General features: G+C 41.9%; 1 protein-coding gene across 1 annotated transcript in view; it reads left to right on the top strand.

Moving 5' to 3' along the window:
• The window catches only part of r3hcc1 (R3H domain and coiled-coil containing 1), a 19,565-nt gene extending 4,239 nt beyond the window's left edge, over positions 1-15,326 (top strand). Inside the window, exons 2-9 of the mRNA XM_042059943.1 lie at positions 4,298-4,427; positions 4,930-5,067; positions 9,708-10,299; positions 11,002-11,174; positions 12,044-12,114; positions 12,563-12,658; positions 13,761-13,886; positions 14,281-15,326. Of these exons, the coding sequence (XP_041915877.1) occupies positions 4,298-4,427; positions 4,930-5,067; positions 9,708-10,299; positions 11,002-11,174; positions 12,044-12,114; positions 12,563-12,658; positions 13,761-13,873 (1,313 nt within the window). The 3' untranslated portion in view covers positions 13,874-13,886; positions 14,281-15,326. The remainder of the gene's footprint in view (positions 1-4,297; positions 4,428-4,929; positions 5,068-9,707; positions 10,300-11,001; positions 11,175-12,043; positions 12,115-12,562; positions 12,659-13,760; positions 13,887-14,280) is intronic.

Raw genomic sequence — 15,326 nt, 5'->3', positions numbered from 1 at the left:
GCCTGGGATGGACTTCTGACATGGCTTCTGTAAGCTATAGATTCAGCAAGGGTCAATTAACACTGCAAAGTACTAAACATATTGAACTTTAGTTCAATATGTTTATGTGTATGTGTATGGCGAAGGCACAGTCTCTATCATGGTACTAAATGGCGTTTTTGAGTCTTGTGCTCAGGCTAACCCAAACAACCTAGTAAAGCAGCTTACAATCTCTCGTAATGGAACATCGCCCAGCCCCCATTCATGCCCAAACATTGTAGGACAGGACCAGTCACCCAAACAATGGCGTGGAATCCTGAGCAACTTCTAGTGATGAATTAGTGTGAAGTGAAGGAGGACTTTTGTTAAATAAAATAATCTAATAGGTAAAATTAATATTTTATGATTTTATCAGCATCTTACTTTCCCCTTTTCACATCATCATATTTTCAGAGAATTATCAAGGACATCTGCAAAGGTGGAACTACAAGGTTAAAATCCTATTGGATTAAATTCAATACAAGTGTTGAAGCAATGTTGCTTTTATGCTAAATTGCTGCATTGAACCTTTAAAACGACTTGTTCTGTGGGTCACTGAGACATTCTTTAGTGTGTCCAGAGAGAGAGAGAGTGAGTGAGGGGGGGGACTGATTCCAACACATTATAGTAAGCCTAATTGTAGTAGCACACAGTACCACCTCCTGGTAGTGTAGTGCAATTACTACAATTGAAGGTTGTAGTGCAGTTTAATGTAGCTTGTGCTATTCAACAGGTTTAAAATGATTGAGTTTCATTTTCATTTTCATGCCTGTCAAGTTCAATATCTATTGATATTAAATACACACACAGGTAGGACCACACATTGTCAAGATGTGGCATGTAGGCCAACATATTTCCAGAGGGACATCTCCAAGAAAATACCAGACAGACAACATAATACACTGTACACAATGACTGTATGTACATGATAAGTGATGTTGTAGCAGTGATCCAATGTCAAGCTGCAATAGCACCGTAGGTCTTAAGCTAGTGTGTGGGGATGCTGGATTGAGACAGGCCAGTAGGTGTGGGACATTAGTCCCAAACAAAGAAGGAGGGGGCCAGACAGCAGAGCAAAAACTGTAGGTGATGCCACTGGCACGCACCACTTGCCTACTGTCTTGCCTAATATCAGTTGCTTACTGTCCAGTGGCACTGTCCCATCATGCCACTCGCCTACTGTCTTGTACTTGTCCACTGTCCCATGCCACTCCCCTCCGGTCTTGTGCTACTTGGTAAATGGTCAATGGACTGCATTTGTATAGCACTTTAATCGACTCCTCCGAGCACCCAAAGTGCTTTACAATGTCCTGCCTCACACTCACCCATTCAGACACACTCATACACACCGATGGCAGAGGTTTATAAGGTGGAGGAACATTAGAGTTGGGGGTTGGAATAGTTTGCAAGTGGCACAGGACAGTGTCGCAGGACAGCAGGCAAAGGCCACAGGGTGAGTGGCACACCCCAGCAACAGAAGGCTACAGTAGAGTTTTTGCTGCCTCTTGAGACACCTGTGTAGGCCTGTTACACCCCACCGTGTTACACCGTAAGGTGGCCCATTAGGGGTGAACAAAAACCCCACCACTGACCCTAATTCCTAATACACCATGCATTTGGAAAGTATTCACAGCGCTTCACTTTTCCACATTTCGTTATGTTACAGCCTTATTCCAAAATGGATTCAATTCATTTTCCACAAAAATTCTACACACAATACCCCATAATGACAAGATTTTTCTTTTTCTTTTTTTTAAACGGTTTCCAAATACATTAGAAATAAAGAACAAAAACATAATATGTACATACTCTAAGTATACAGCCTTTGCTCATTTATTTGTTGTGGCCTTTGGCAGCAAATACAGCCTAGTCTTTTGGAATATGAAGCCACGAGCTTGGCACACCGATCTTTGGCCTTTCCTCCTTACAGAACCTCTCGAGCTCCATCAGGTTGGATGGGGAGCGTCAGAGCACAGCCATTTTCAGATCCCTCCAGAGATGTTCAATGGGATTCAAGTCTGGGCTCTGGCTGGGCCACTCTAAGTTGTCCTGAAGCCACTCCTTCAATATCTTGGCTTAGGGTCGTTGTCCTGTTAAAAGATGAACCGTCGCCCCAGTCGGGATAGTATTGGCCAGGTGATGAGCAGTGCCTGGTGTCCTCCAAACATAACGCTTGGCATTCATCTTTGTCTCATCAAACCAGAGAATTTTGTTTCTCATGGTCTAGGAGTCTTTCAGGTGCCTTTTACTAAAAAGTGGCCTATGTCTGGCCACTCTACCATACAGGCCTGATTGGTGGAGTGCTGCAGCGATGGTCTCCTCTCTCCACAGAGAAACCCTGGAGCTCTGTCAGAGTGGCCATCGGGTTATTGGTCACCTCCTAAGCCCTTCTCCCCCGATCACTCAGTTTAGAGGGACGGCCAGCTCTAGGAAGAGTCCTGGTGGTTCCAAACTTCTTCCATTTACGGATGATGGAAGCCACTGTGCTCATTGGGACCTTTAAAGCAGCAGAAATATTTCTTTACCCTTCCCCAGATCTGTGCCTCGAGAAAATCCTGTCTCAGAGGTCTACAGACAATTCCTTCGACTTCATGCTTGTTTTGTTTTGTTAAGTGATTTCTTTTTTGTTTAAGTTAAGTGATTTCTTCATTTTTTATTTTTAACAAATTTGCAAAAATCTCAAACAAACTTTTTTAAGCTGTTATTATGGGGTATTATATGTAGAATTTTGAGGAAAAAAACAAATGTAATCCATTTTGGAATAAGGCCGTAACATTACATAACAAAATGTGGAAAAAGTGAAGCACTGTGAATACTTTCCATATGCACTGTAAACAATAATAACACCTTTTAAAATGTACCCAACCAGTGGGGTTTATTAACAATAAGACACACAGTTATTACAATTGATTGTTATTAATAAAAAATTGTTCCAATTGATTGTTTAATTGTTCCCTGTTAAATTTAAGTATTATATTGTTTTATATTTGTATGTCGCTTTGGACAAAAGTGTCTGCCAAATCCCATAACCATAACCATAACAATTACAAGACACTAAAAAAAGATGTGACACAAGTCCAAATCAAGCTGACGAGACAAAATCCCAGGCTGAGAGGCAGCAAGACAGTCAGCAGTCCCCCCACCAAAAGCCTCTCACAGGAACAGGATTCTCCAGCCTTTAACCCCAGATCAATCAGCTGGTCAGGTACTGCTATGCAATGCACCTGAGCAGAGGTAGAGAATGGAAGGAGAACAGGGACAAACAGCACTGGGAACAAACATACAGCACAGGGACACATACAGTAACACCTACAAAGAACACAGGATGTGTATCAGAGGTCGGAAAGACTTTTAATGACTAAGTTAGCACTTCTGTTGTTCAGGCTTGTATATGGGCCTTCTACGTGTTCATAGACTGTATACAATCATGAATGCATTATTAAGCTAGAATTTGAACGCTAAAAACGCTATTATATCCTCAAAATAGTTGAGCTGGGCAAAATGTCAAACAAACATCGACAAACTAACTAAGCTGTCCTTCTTTTCTCTTGCTGTGAGTGGCGCTATTGAGTTACATTCTAAATGCGCCGAAATCTCAAGCTTCTAGCTAGCGAATAGCAAAACAGTACCGTAGACCTGTGTGCTAGGTAGCATACATCTCTGTACTTCAATTAACGGAACTTGTAGATCAACTTAGTTTCACATCCAAACGTGTTTTTTTCAGGTAAAGCAACATCTAGGGCTTGTACTCTTTTAGCTGAAACTATGCATGTTTATTGTTGTGATAAAAGTCCTAGCCTGGTAACATAATTATGCTAGGTTAGCTAAGTTATGATAACCTGACACACTTCTGAGTTAACGTTAGTGCTAGTTTGAACAGGTTGATATTACTAGGTGATGATAAAGCCATCACGTTATTTCAGTCAAAGACACTACAGCATGTTTGCTAATACTTGTCTCTCCTTCGTTTGTATAAATGTGGTAACGTTAGCTGTCATAACATGTTTATAATAGCGATTAACGTTAATGTTATTCAACTGCTTAACAATAACGCTCATTTGTAACGCCTCCATGTCACCCGGTTTGTAGACATTCTCTGTCGATACCTTGGCGAGCAAGTGGCGCAGTGCTAATGTGATTGTTTGTTAGGGATTAGCAGAAGTTCAGCGACGTTAGCTGACTATCACGGTCACAAATGCAACTTAACCAAACCTTGCATGGCTGGTGTCAGGTAACGTTATCCCTTGTTTGTTTCTCTAATGTTAATGTTGCGTTAAAGAATCCAACTCTGTGGGCACACTGGCGTTTCCCTGTGTTGATGGCTGCTACCTCCCTAAACAAGAAAATGTATTTGTCCATACGGTGCTCGACGAGCTGGATGCCTTTCAACAGAGAGACGACCAGAAGAGGTAACGTTAATGTTATCATATTATGGAAGTTGACGTTCAACGTGAACTGTTTTTTATTTGGTCTAGAACTAGATTACTTTTGACCACATGTCGTTGCTATGCTGTGCAAAGTTATTGCAATCCGAATTACAGCCGTGGCGATATCCTTTACCATCCCCAGAGCCGTTTAGATAGATATGGCTCTGACCATCCCCAAACCACTCCCACTCGTGTCATATTGCTTATGCTTAATTTTAGGCTGTTGTAATGTGGGGAGACACCTGTGATTTGTCCGGACACTGTGGTAGGCAAATCGCTTGGGAAAATTAGTTTTAGGTTTAATATAGGTGATTAAATGATGAGTGGTTCCAAAATGATAGTTTGCATGGTTTAGGAAGAGAAATGTGGATAGCGTTGATGAGCACTTGTTCGTCTGTAATGTTGGGTTGGTGACATTCCCCTTGTCTGGCATGGCTAAACTGTTCTGTCAGTGACTGATTTCTTTCGCCTTGTTTCCCCTCAGTGTCCTTCTCTTTCCACCTCTTCCAAGTCGACTTCGCTACTTGATCCACAGAACGGTTGAGAACCACCTCAACCTCAGTACTTTTTCTGTCGGGGAAGGCTGGTGTCGCAGAGTGGTAGTCTGCTTCTCCCACCTCAGGTAATGCCTTCACTTCTATCCCGATGAATGCACAATGGACAGTGAGTGGGAATTATGCCCACACAAGTTGGAAGCTCTTAAAACAACAGGTTCTCACACTGTAGATTCAGGTGGATGAGATGTTTGAGCACTGTCACAGTTTTTGTTCAACTGCTTGCACGCTAAATCTTTGCTTGTCACACAATATTCTAAACAGATCTTCCAAAAACCATAATCCCACACCAAATCTGCAAAACCATACTCTTATTCTCAGTCTTTGACTCAATTTCAATTTCGTAAAACACATTTTGCAAAACACCACACACAATTTTCTACCTAACACACAAAAATCTAACAGTAAGTAACTTGATTTTGGTTTTCAAACACAACCAATCAAAGTGCCACACTTATTCACCACTTATTCACATTCTGTCCTCAGTGTACAAACACTCATTACTTTACTGAACACCATCCGATCATTGACCTAGTATAGACCTATGAATAGATATACTCTATATCTAGGATAGACCCTCTCAGTCTTTTCCTAGAGGATTTACGGTTGAAATGTTCATAACAAAGCAGATACTTTGAAATGAAAAAGAATTGGACTTTAGCGTAATGTTCTACAAAAAGTCGACTTCATAAATTCGTAAAACTCGTCTTATGTCTCCTTTGTACCATTAGCTCAGTGTTGTTTTCTGTGCCTCCGGAAATGCCTTATAGTCAGATAGAACTTTGTGGAATTTGGGCTTAAGTGTGACATAAGGTACTAATGCAATTTTTTTGCATAAATTGATAGGTAAGGGGGTGTCCTTTCAGAATCTGACGGGTGCCGCTTCGGCACCCTTGAGCATTTTTTTTTTTTTATGGCATCAGCTGCCACACCCCTTTTTTAATCATATAAAATCATCTAAATAGACAATGGGTTTAATATACTGTATAAACCCATCATGTATGGTATCCAATTAAAGCTCTTTTCATACAGAAATCAGCTTAGACCATAAAAAAGTAGAAAAAAATAGTTTAGGTCCCTCCAGAGGACAAAATACCTTTTGCAAAGTGACCTTTAAGGTCAAATTAGGTTCCTTTTTGCGGCATAATAGCTTATACCTCTAAATCGTGTCATGTTTGGTATTAAATTAAATAAATTATTGAACTGCCATGTAGCTTAATACATACAGGAATACAATCATTCAATAGTAATTCATTTTAATATGACTATTATAGCAAGTTTGATGTACCCTAGTTCACCCACTTGCGGGTTAGTTAGCACCTTAGCTTTAATTTCCCTTGAGTCAGTCGCTGAATTTCAGACAGCAATGTTGTGAGGTACTTCCCAGGTAGTAAGCACAATAATTATAACTGTCCTTGGATTTCCCCCCAGAATTAAAGACCACAATATTTTTCATCCTAACATTTTTTAATGCTTTAAAAACAGACACCACAGTCCAGGATTGATACAAACTAGTCTGAGTTATGAGGTACTTGCCAGTTAATCAGCACATTACATAACTATAACAGTCCTTGAATTTGCCCCCTTAATTACAGAGTAAATTGCGAAGTTGATTACAGGAGGAGAGGACAGAATCAAGAAAATGATTTCTTCCAGTATTCCATATATTCCAGCAAGGAATGAGACGTATAATTTGGAATTACAACAACAAATATAATTTATGTAAATCAGTTTTATAGCCCAAGTATACTTGCATATACAAGGAATTTGGTCTCTGCATTTATCTCATCCATGAATTAGTGAACATACAGTGAGGTGAAGCACATAATGAGCACACATGAGGTGAAGCACAAACTAGTGTTCACTTGCTACAGTGGCGCTCGGGGAGCAGTGAGGGGTCAGGTGCCTTGCTCAAGGGCACTTCAACCATGGTTGTGGGCATAAGAGAGCAGTGCTCTTCAACCACATCCTACTGGTCAGGGATCGAACTGACAACCCTTTGGTTTCAAGCCGGAAGCCCTAACCAGTAGGCCACGGCTACCCAAGTATACTTACATATACCAGTACGGGAGCATGCCTATGTTCCCACAGCCCTATGTCCCCTTACCCTAACCCACACCTCAGGCCTAACCTTAACCCTAATCCAATAAATGTGGGACACGGATACAAGGAATTTGTGCTCTGCATTTTACCCATTCGGGGGTAGTGTACAAGGGGGGAGAGGGGGAGTGTACAACATACCCACACAAACAGTGAACACCCATTCAAACACACACACCCTAGAGCAGTGAGCATACTACAGTAGGAGTACACATACACACCCAGAGCAGTGGGCAGCCCTTGATCTGGCGCTCAAGGGCACCTCATCCATGGATATGGATGTGGGAGAGCGCTGTTAAGTCACTCCCCCTACCTTCATTTTTCCTACCAGTCGAACTGGCCACCCTTCAGTCACAAGTCCGATTCCCTAACCAGTAGGCCATGGACGCCCAGAGTAATTGACATTAATGCTATGGCTGACAAATTAGGAGACAAATGTTATGATTTGTTGGCTGTTCATATATTGTTTGGTTGTGACACTGTGTCATATCCATATGGCAAAGGAAAAAACTCAGCAATCAATGCAAGAGGAATCTTGATTGGAAGAATTTTACAGATGTACTGTAGAAGCTGATGAGCATGAAGGCAGGAATGGATTCCCTTTCTTGCCTCTACTATGGAAAGACTTTTGAAAGCCTCAGTAACTTGAGATAAATACTATTCACCAAGAAGAGAGACCATCCTGAAATAAAGAGTCTTCTTCCAACAAGAGAATATGCAGTGGAACACATCAAAAGTCTTTCTGTGGAGAGCAGCTGACAAAAAAAACACCTCCTGTGCCTGTTCATGGCAACACTGACATTGCACCCAAAACAGTTCTACAGCTTGTTGCTTGTGGATGCAAGGCAGTGCCAGCATGCTCCAGGGCCTCTTGCTGCTGTCAGTCAGATGGACTACCATGCACCACCTACTGGCATGGCAAAGGTGGTGAACAGTGTGCAAATAAAAATTTGAAGATGGCTACACTTTCAGTGGAGGATACTGATGACGGCGAGGGAGAAATGTCTGATTGAATGAATGTTTTTTTGGAGACATTTGATGTTTGTGATGTGTACAAGGCCAGCCTGGCAACATGTTCTGTATATAGTTGCTTTCAGAATCTGTGAGAAAGTTCTACTTTGTTCCTTATAACTTTGTCTATTTGACTAATTGTTGAGGGTTGATACAATTTGTTGCTCAGCCTACCATTTCAGCGGTGTGACCTTACCAGGCTTTAGAGTTATTATGTTCTCTGGAGGGACTTTAAATAATTTAGCTTGTTTAATTGACATAATTGATTTCTGTTTGAGAAGAGCTTTCATTTGATACTATACATGATGGGTTTATACAGTATTGTGCATCTAGTTATTTTTTATGGTCAAAAAAAGGGGGCGTGGTCATTAAAAAAAAATGCTCAAGGGTGCCGGAGCGGCACCCGTCAGATTCTGAGTCTACACCCCCTAAACTGGGGGTGTAGACTCAGAATCTACTAATCTACTAATCAGTTTATGCAAAAAAAAAAATTTGCATTAGTACCTTATGTCACACCTATCCTGGGGTTCTACATGACTATTAGGAACCCACATGTTTGTTTCTGCAGTTGATAGAGTCTATAGGCCTATGAATACCCCCCCCCCCCCCCCCCCCCCCCCCCCACACACACACACACACACACACACACACACACACACACACACACACACATACACAGTAAGTAATTTGATAGTAGTCAGTCACTTCTTTCATTGGAAATACAGTCATTTCTGTCTTTGGCAAAGACTCCATGTACATCTGGTGGTCCTTGTATTTTGCTTCTTTTTTTCTTGTTGGCTATAAAATACTGTATTCACAACAGAAAATCTCTGAAGATGACTTTTACTCTTGTATGGAAATATAAGCTTACATAGAAGCCAATGAATGACATAAGAGCTTTAGGTTTTGAGCATCAGTGTGCACATGATGTCATATGTCATATTATGACAAAAGTGTATTGTATTGTTTTTTGTTCACCCTGTATGAGTTGGTAATTTGGAGGTAATGCCGCTAAGAACTAGCCTAGAAATCTATACGCGCCCCTAGCGGCAAATTACATTTGCTGCCAGGGCTAGTCTAGCAACTCTCCGTTGGCTTGTGAGTTCCAGAAATCGAAACTCAAATCAGGCCAATGAAATCGTGTATAGAGTCGTTAGGTGGGCTTAACATAATGATTGATGGCAGAGTTGCAACGGTTTGGCTTGAATTCCCTGCTACTTGAAAACAAATAAGATGGATGTTGCTGTTGGCGAACAGTGTGACACGAGTTAAGCTTTTATTAAGTTGGCAAACGTTTGAACTAGCCAACTAGCTCCGCTGGTGGGAAACGCATGGGACTCATAGCGCTGCCGCTGTCCTATTGCGTGCAGAGGGAATTTGAAAGACAACTGATTATCCCGCCCCTCGGACTGAGCACTGCGAAGGGTGAGTGCCCAGACCCTACATTTTAATGTGGGTCTGGCGCGTCAGTCTAGCTAAGAACAGCAAAGCCAATCATGAATTTAATATACAACCAGCACACATACTGATAGAATGTATACTTCTGTGTGTGTGTGTTTTAAGTGTTTTTTTATCAGTTACTGATTTGCTTTCTCAGGTTGCCATCTGAGGACGACAGCGACACCGACTCCAGTGCATATGAGGCTCCTCCCAGCCGGTACGATCAGCCAATGGAGAGCAGCCGAGCCGGGGAAGGGTTGTCGGAGCGGCGGCATTCCCGCGGCCGAGGGGCACGTCGTCCTGACCAGGCCATCTACGTCCCGCGGGCGCTGAGGGAGCGCAGTGGCGGCGGCGGGGGGGATCAGCAGGGGGTCACAACCTCATCTCCTGCGGAGCGCGCGGATAGCGTCTCGTCCACCCTCAGCCTCAGCACCTCCGACACCTCGGAATCCTGCTCCGACTCCGCCGCAGCCAATCAGCACCCAGCGCTGGACCCGCTCGACGAATCGGGCGGTCAGGAACTGTTTGTGCCGTTGTCGGGCTCGGACCCCTGCCCCTGGCCCCCAGCGTGGGACCAGACGGTGTCGTACTTCGTCAGCATGAGTTTGGACGACCAGGTGGATGAGGAGCAGGAGGAGGAAGAGGAGGAGGAGGAAGACGCGAGTGTTAGAAGCAGCAGCAACACAGGCGCGCCTCCCTCCATCGCCTCCAGCAGCACGGAGAGCACAGCAGGAAACCTGACCCACGAGGTGCGCATTTGCAGTTAGTTTCTCTTAGCACCAACACAGAGAAAAATTCCACGCTTTTTTATATATATATATATATATATATATAATATATATTAGGTGCGGATTTGCAGTCAGTTTCTCTGACTCCGGAAATCCCTTAGGAACGCACATGTTTGTTTCTGCAGTTGATCGAGTCTATAGGCCTATGAATGTACTTGCAAAAATTATAACTGCCCCCCCCCCCTCCAAAACACACATACACAGTAATATATTTTCTTTGGAAAAAGCAAAGTAATTAGATAGTAGTCAGTCACTTCTTTCTTTGGAAATACAGTCCTTTCTGTCTGTCTTTGGCAAAATCAGCTTTTTCAAAACTCCATGTACATCTGGTGGTCATTGTATTTTGCTTCTAGCAGCAACACAGAGAAAAATTCCACACTCTTTTTTTAAAAATATATGTTACGTGTGGATTAGTGTTGGTTTTCTGAAATGCACTGCACAAGCGCGCAGACAAAAGTGTGCCGCCACGGTCTGTGATTTCCCTGTACACACCAGAGCTGACATTTACAACCGACCAGCATTTGATTAAAAAAAAATGTATTTCACTGAGTGGTCTAAAAGTGAAAGTAACAAAAAAAAGAAAGTGCCCACCGTCCATGTCACTGGGCTATCTTTTACACACATTGTAGATGGTCGTTGCTGCTGTGTATTTCTGTTCCTTAGATCCTGGCAAAGCTGACGGAGGAAGACATCGGCATTGAGCCAGTGCAGTATGATTACTCTTCCTTTGAGAACGTGTGGCTCAACGAGGAAGATTTCTCTCACGTCATTGAGATCTATGACTTCCCTGCCATGTTTAAAACCGATGACCTGATGGACGCATTCAGTGATTACAGGTAAGAGAACCTTCACTCCACCTGTGGAATATTCTATTGTTTTTTTCTGACCCCTGAGTGTCCGGCCATGTTTGCCTTCTGGACACGGGTGTAGATACTCAAGCCTGTAGTCAAAGGATTATACTTCCGTGGATACTTACTTAGATTGCACTTTATTAATCCCCAAGGAGGAAATTCTTTTGCAACCACACACAACACCATAACAACAACAACATACTTACACTTTTGTGGGTCATGTTTACACTGCAGGTCTTTAAACAGACTTCCATGTTTTTTATTAATTTATTTGCTTTGTTCCATGCTTGACTTTATAGAGTCTCTTGTTACTGGTATCTATTAAGTAACTCGTATGTAATAACTGCATTTACACCTCAAGTTCAGATTCCTTACACATTTATGCCGTTTATACTGACATAACAATCCACTGGCCCATTGTTCACCCATGAGTTTAGGAATTTGATTATATGTATCATGCAGTGTAAACACTGCTTTAATAAATGTATCATAACTTTTGAACAAAAGGTGACACAGTCTCTATCTACAGAACAACAGAAATTGTGGAGAAAATTAAATTAATCTTTACAATCTGATATTTTTGTGTTTTTGGGGGGTTGGAATTTGAAGATTCCACACAATGGTGGGTATATTTGTGGTGTGTGGTGGGTATATTTTATCTCCGTCATGTAGCATAACCTCACAATAAGCCTTTTTTTGCCGCAAGGGCATAGAGTATGAAAAAATTGACTGTTCCGTGCAGGCTGCAAAGGGTTAAAAGCATGTTTGACGTTTGGTGTGGCTCTTCACTGTAGAAGGTGCGTTGCATATGCGTATAAAAATATACATGTGTCTCTGTCTGTCTCTTAAAACAGCGGCGGAGGTATGAAGATCAAGTGGGTGGACAACACGCATGCGCTCGGCGTTTTCTCAAATGAAACAGCAGGTATGACCACATCGCAGCAGTGGTGTGTGTAGAAGCCGTTGTTTTAGACTTGTTAATATAAAAGAATCATAGCAAAGGATTATAACTTATTGACTTTTTTTGGCATCATAAGAACAGTTGTTGATGTGCATTGGAAATTTCATTCGTCACATCGTTATTTGCAAAAATCTTTGTTCACCTTAATAGCACCAAAGATCACATGATCCTGTCATAAATGGTTTATATCAAGATTTTCTGAAGATTTGGCTTATTTTTCTGGTATTTGATTGGTGATCGATGAAGATTGGTTTTGATAAATTTCTTGTAAGATAGGTGCTTAATTTCTGCAAGTGGATGCTGATTGGTGATTGATGACTAAGTGGATGCTGATTGGTGTTTAATGTCTAAGTGAATGCAGATTGGTGGTTAAGGTCTGTTAGTGGATGCTGATTGGTGTTTGTGTGTTTAGCTGCACAGGCCCTGTCCATCAGACACCCTCTACTGAAGACCCGCCCTCTCTCAAAGGCCAGCAAGAAGTCCAAAGGGAAAGCCGTCAGGCGAGCAGGTATCCGCTCCGGCAACAAACCAACCATTCACGCTTACACACACTAACTATTAACGCTAACACACACCAACCATTCAGGCTTACAAACACCTCGCCTGTTACCGATCATGTTCAAGTAGACATCATATACCATCTTACCTGTTACTTGCCATGTTCAAGTAATCGTCACATACTACCTCATCGGTTACCTGTGGAGTTTGAGTAACCGTCACATACCACCTCATAGGTTACCGGTTACTTTTATTTATATAGCGCATTTTTGTATGCACAGAGTGAAACCCAATAGCCTGGATTTTTCCCAATGCTGCCTTACGTGCACGATTTTATTCTAGCAACCCAAAGCACTCCAGATATAAATCTCAGCACTACTCAACAGAATATATCAAAGCTGTAGTAAAATTGTTTTGAGGTTCTTCTGAATAAAACTAAGGGAAGCTTAACCCTTAGTCCCTGCACTGGCTTCCAGTAAGTCACAGAATTGACTTTAAAGCACTACTGCTTGTTTATAAATCACTTAATGGAGCAGGACCTAAATACCTCTCAGACATGCTTCAGCAGTACACACCCTCCAGACCTCTCAGGTCCCAGGTGAAAAACCTGTTAGTAAAACCTGCTGTTAGAACTAAACATGGTGAAGCAGCTTTTAACTGCTATGCAGCTCAGCTCTGGAACCAACTTTCGAATGACATTAAAAAGGCCCCAACTGTAGTCAGTTTTAAATCTAGACTTAAGACCAAACTGTTCTCAGATGCTTTCTGCTAACTGCACTGAGCTATAATTTCTGAATCTGTCTTGAAAATTATTCTACCTAGTGTCTTTTATTTTGTCTTTTTAATCATTCTCTATTTTTGAATGATTTTACCTTGTGTTTATGTTTTCTTTTTATTATGATCTTTACCTTTTGAACTATTCTTTGACTATATTGCCCTTCAATGCTTTTATTTGTTATTATTATTTGGTTTTGTTTATGTAAAGCACATTGAATGACCTCTGTGTATGAAATGCGCTATATAAACAAACTTGACTTGACTTCCCTCTCTCTCTACTCCCTCTCCTCTTTCTCCTCCTCCTCTTCCTCCTCTTCCTCCTCCTGGTGGTCCAGAGTTCATCCAGCCGGTAAAGGAGCGGCCGCGCACAGACACGGCAGTAGCACGCCGCATGGTTACCCGAGCCCTGGGACTGCAGCGCGGGGGAACCAGAGGCAAACGCTTCTGATGCACTTGCACAGGTGAGATTCCTCACACACCTGTCCCCCAGTCTACACACCTACACAGGTGAGACCCCTCCCTCCTAAATGAGACCCCTAACTGCACACCTGTCCCCCAGTCTACACACCTACACAGGTGAAACCCCTCCCTCCTAACTGAGACCCCTAACTGCACACCTGTCCCCCAGTCTACACACCTACACAGGTGAGACCCCTCCCTCCTAATTGAGATCCCTAACTGTACACCTGTCCCCCAATCTACACACCTGCACAGGTGAGACCCCTCCCTCCTAACTGAGACCCCTAACTGCACACCTGTCCCCCATCTACACACATCATTTGTGCTGTCTGATGACTGGTGTCCTCTGAGAGAACCTGGAATAGATGAGATGTCTTCATGATCTTAATCCAACAGGGTTGCCCAATCTGGACTGTGACATCAATGGAAATTCTTGTCTGTAACTCTGTGATCTCCTTCAAACTGACGTGTTCAACCATCCCCTAATGTATTTTAAATGTAAGCCGTCCAAAAGTTTTTTTTTTTTTTTTGTCATTGGATTTCCGGACTAGCTCCATTAGCTGTGTACCCATCCCCTCCACAATCCACATAGGACATATCATAGGACATATACTGTTACCGTTTCTGACAGTTGAGAAACCCTCAATTTAGTTACTTCCATTTTTAACAGCAATATACCTGTATAGCTAACACCACAATGATGGCTCAGACTGCCACATCTCTTTGTAGAACAATGATCTTGCAAAACCTTTAAAAACATGGCCTCAAGGTATTTGCACTTTTAATGTTTCTAGTCGTTCTGGAAGCTCTGCCAAATGTAGCTCTACTTTTGAAAGGTGTGTGCACTGGCATCCCTGCTGATCAGGGAGTAATTAATTCTAATGACTATTGTAATTAATTCTAATAACTAATGACCTTTTAATGTTAGGTTTCTCTTCCTGTAAAAGCAGAATGTCACGATTGTCACACCTAACCGACTGGTATATAGTGTTTTTAAACCACAATTAGCTCAATTAATATAGGCATCCTTTCAACTGGAAGACAAAATGTTTTTTTTGTTTTCATTTCCAAAAGATTTGACTTTGACTTTATTTTTTAAAGTCTAATGGGAATTACTTGTTTGTTTACTTAGTGTATTTTCATAAAAGTGTTTATTTTGGCTTGTTTGTGTGTTTAAAAAAAAAAAAAAAAAAAAAAAAAAACAGGCAATCCCTCATCCTCCACCTGGCAAGAGTCCCACCCATTTTCCTGGAAACTCGACAAATTAACTCGCAGAATGGATATTAAATGGACCGTGTGATTCACACAAACACAACTTGTCACACAGTATTTCTTCCCCTTCTAGCAGATACACTAATTGATTTTGTTCAGTCTTTTGTGTAACTAAGTATTTTTATGTCGTTATTTTGTACAGTAAAATAAAGAACATATTCGATTTTTAA

The sequence above is a fragment of the Alosa sapidissima genome, chromosome 13 (genome assembly GCF_018492685.1).
Source record: "Alosa sapidissima isolate fAloSap1 chromosome 13, fAloSap1.pri, whole genome shotgun sequence".
NCBI classification, from domain to species: Eukaryota; Metazoa; Chordata; class Actinopteri; order Clupeiformes; family Clupeidae; genus Alosa; species Alosa sapidissima.
This window is presented reverse-complemented; position numbering and strand designations above follow the sequence as displayed.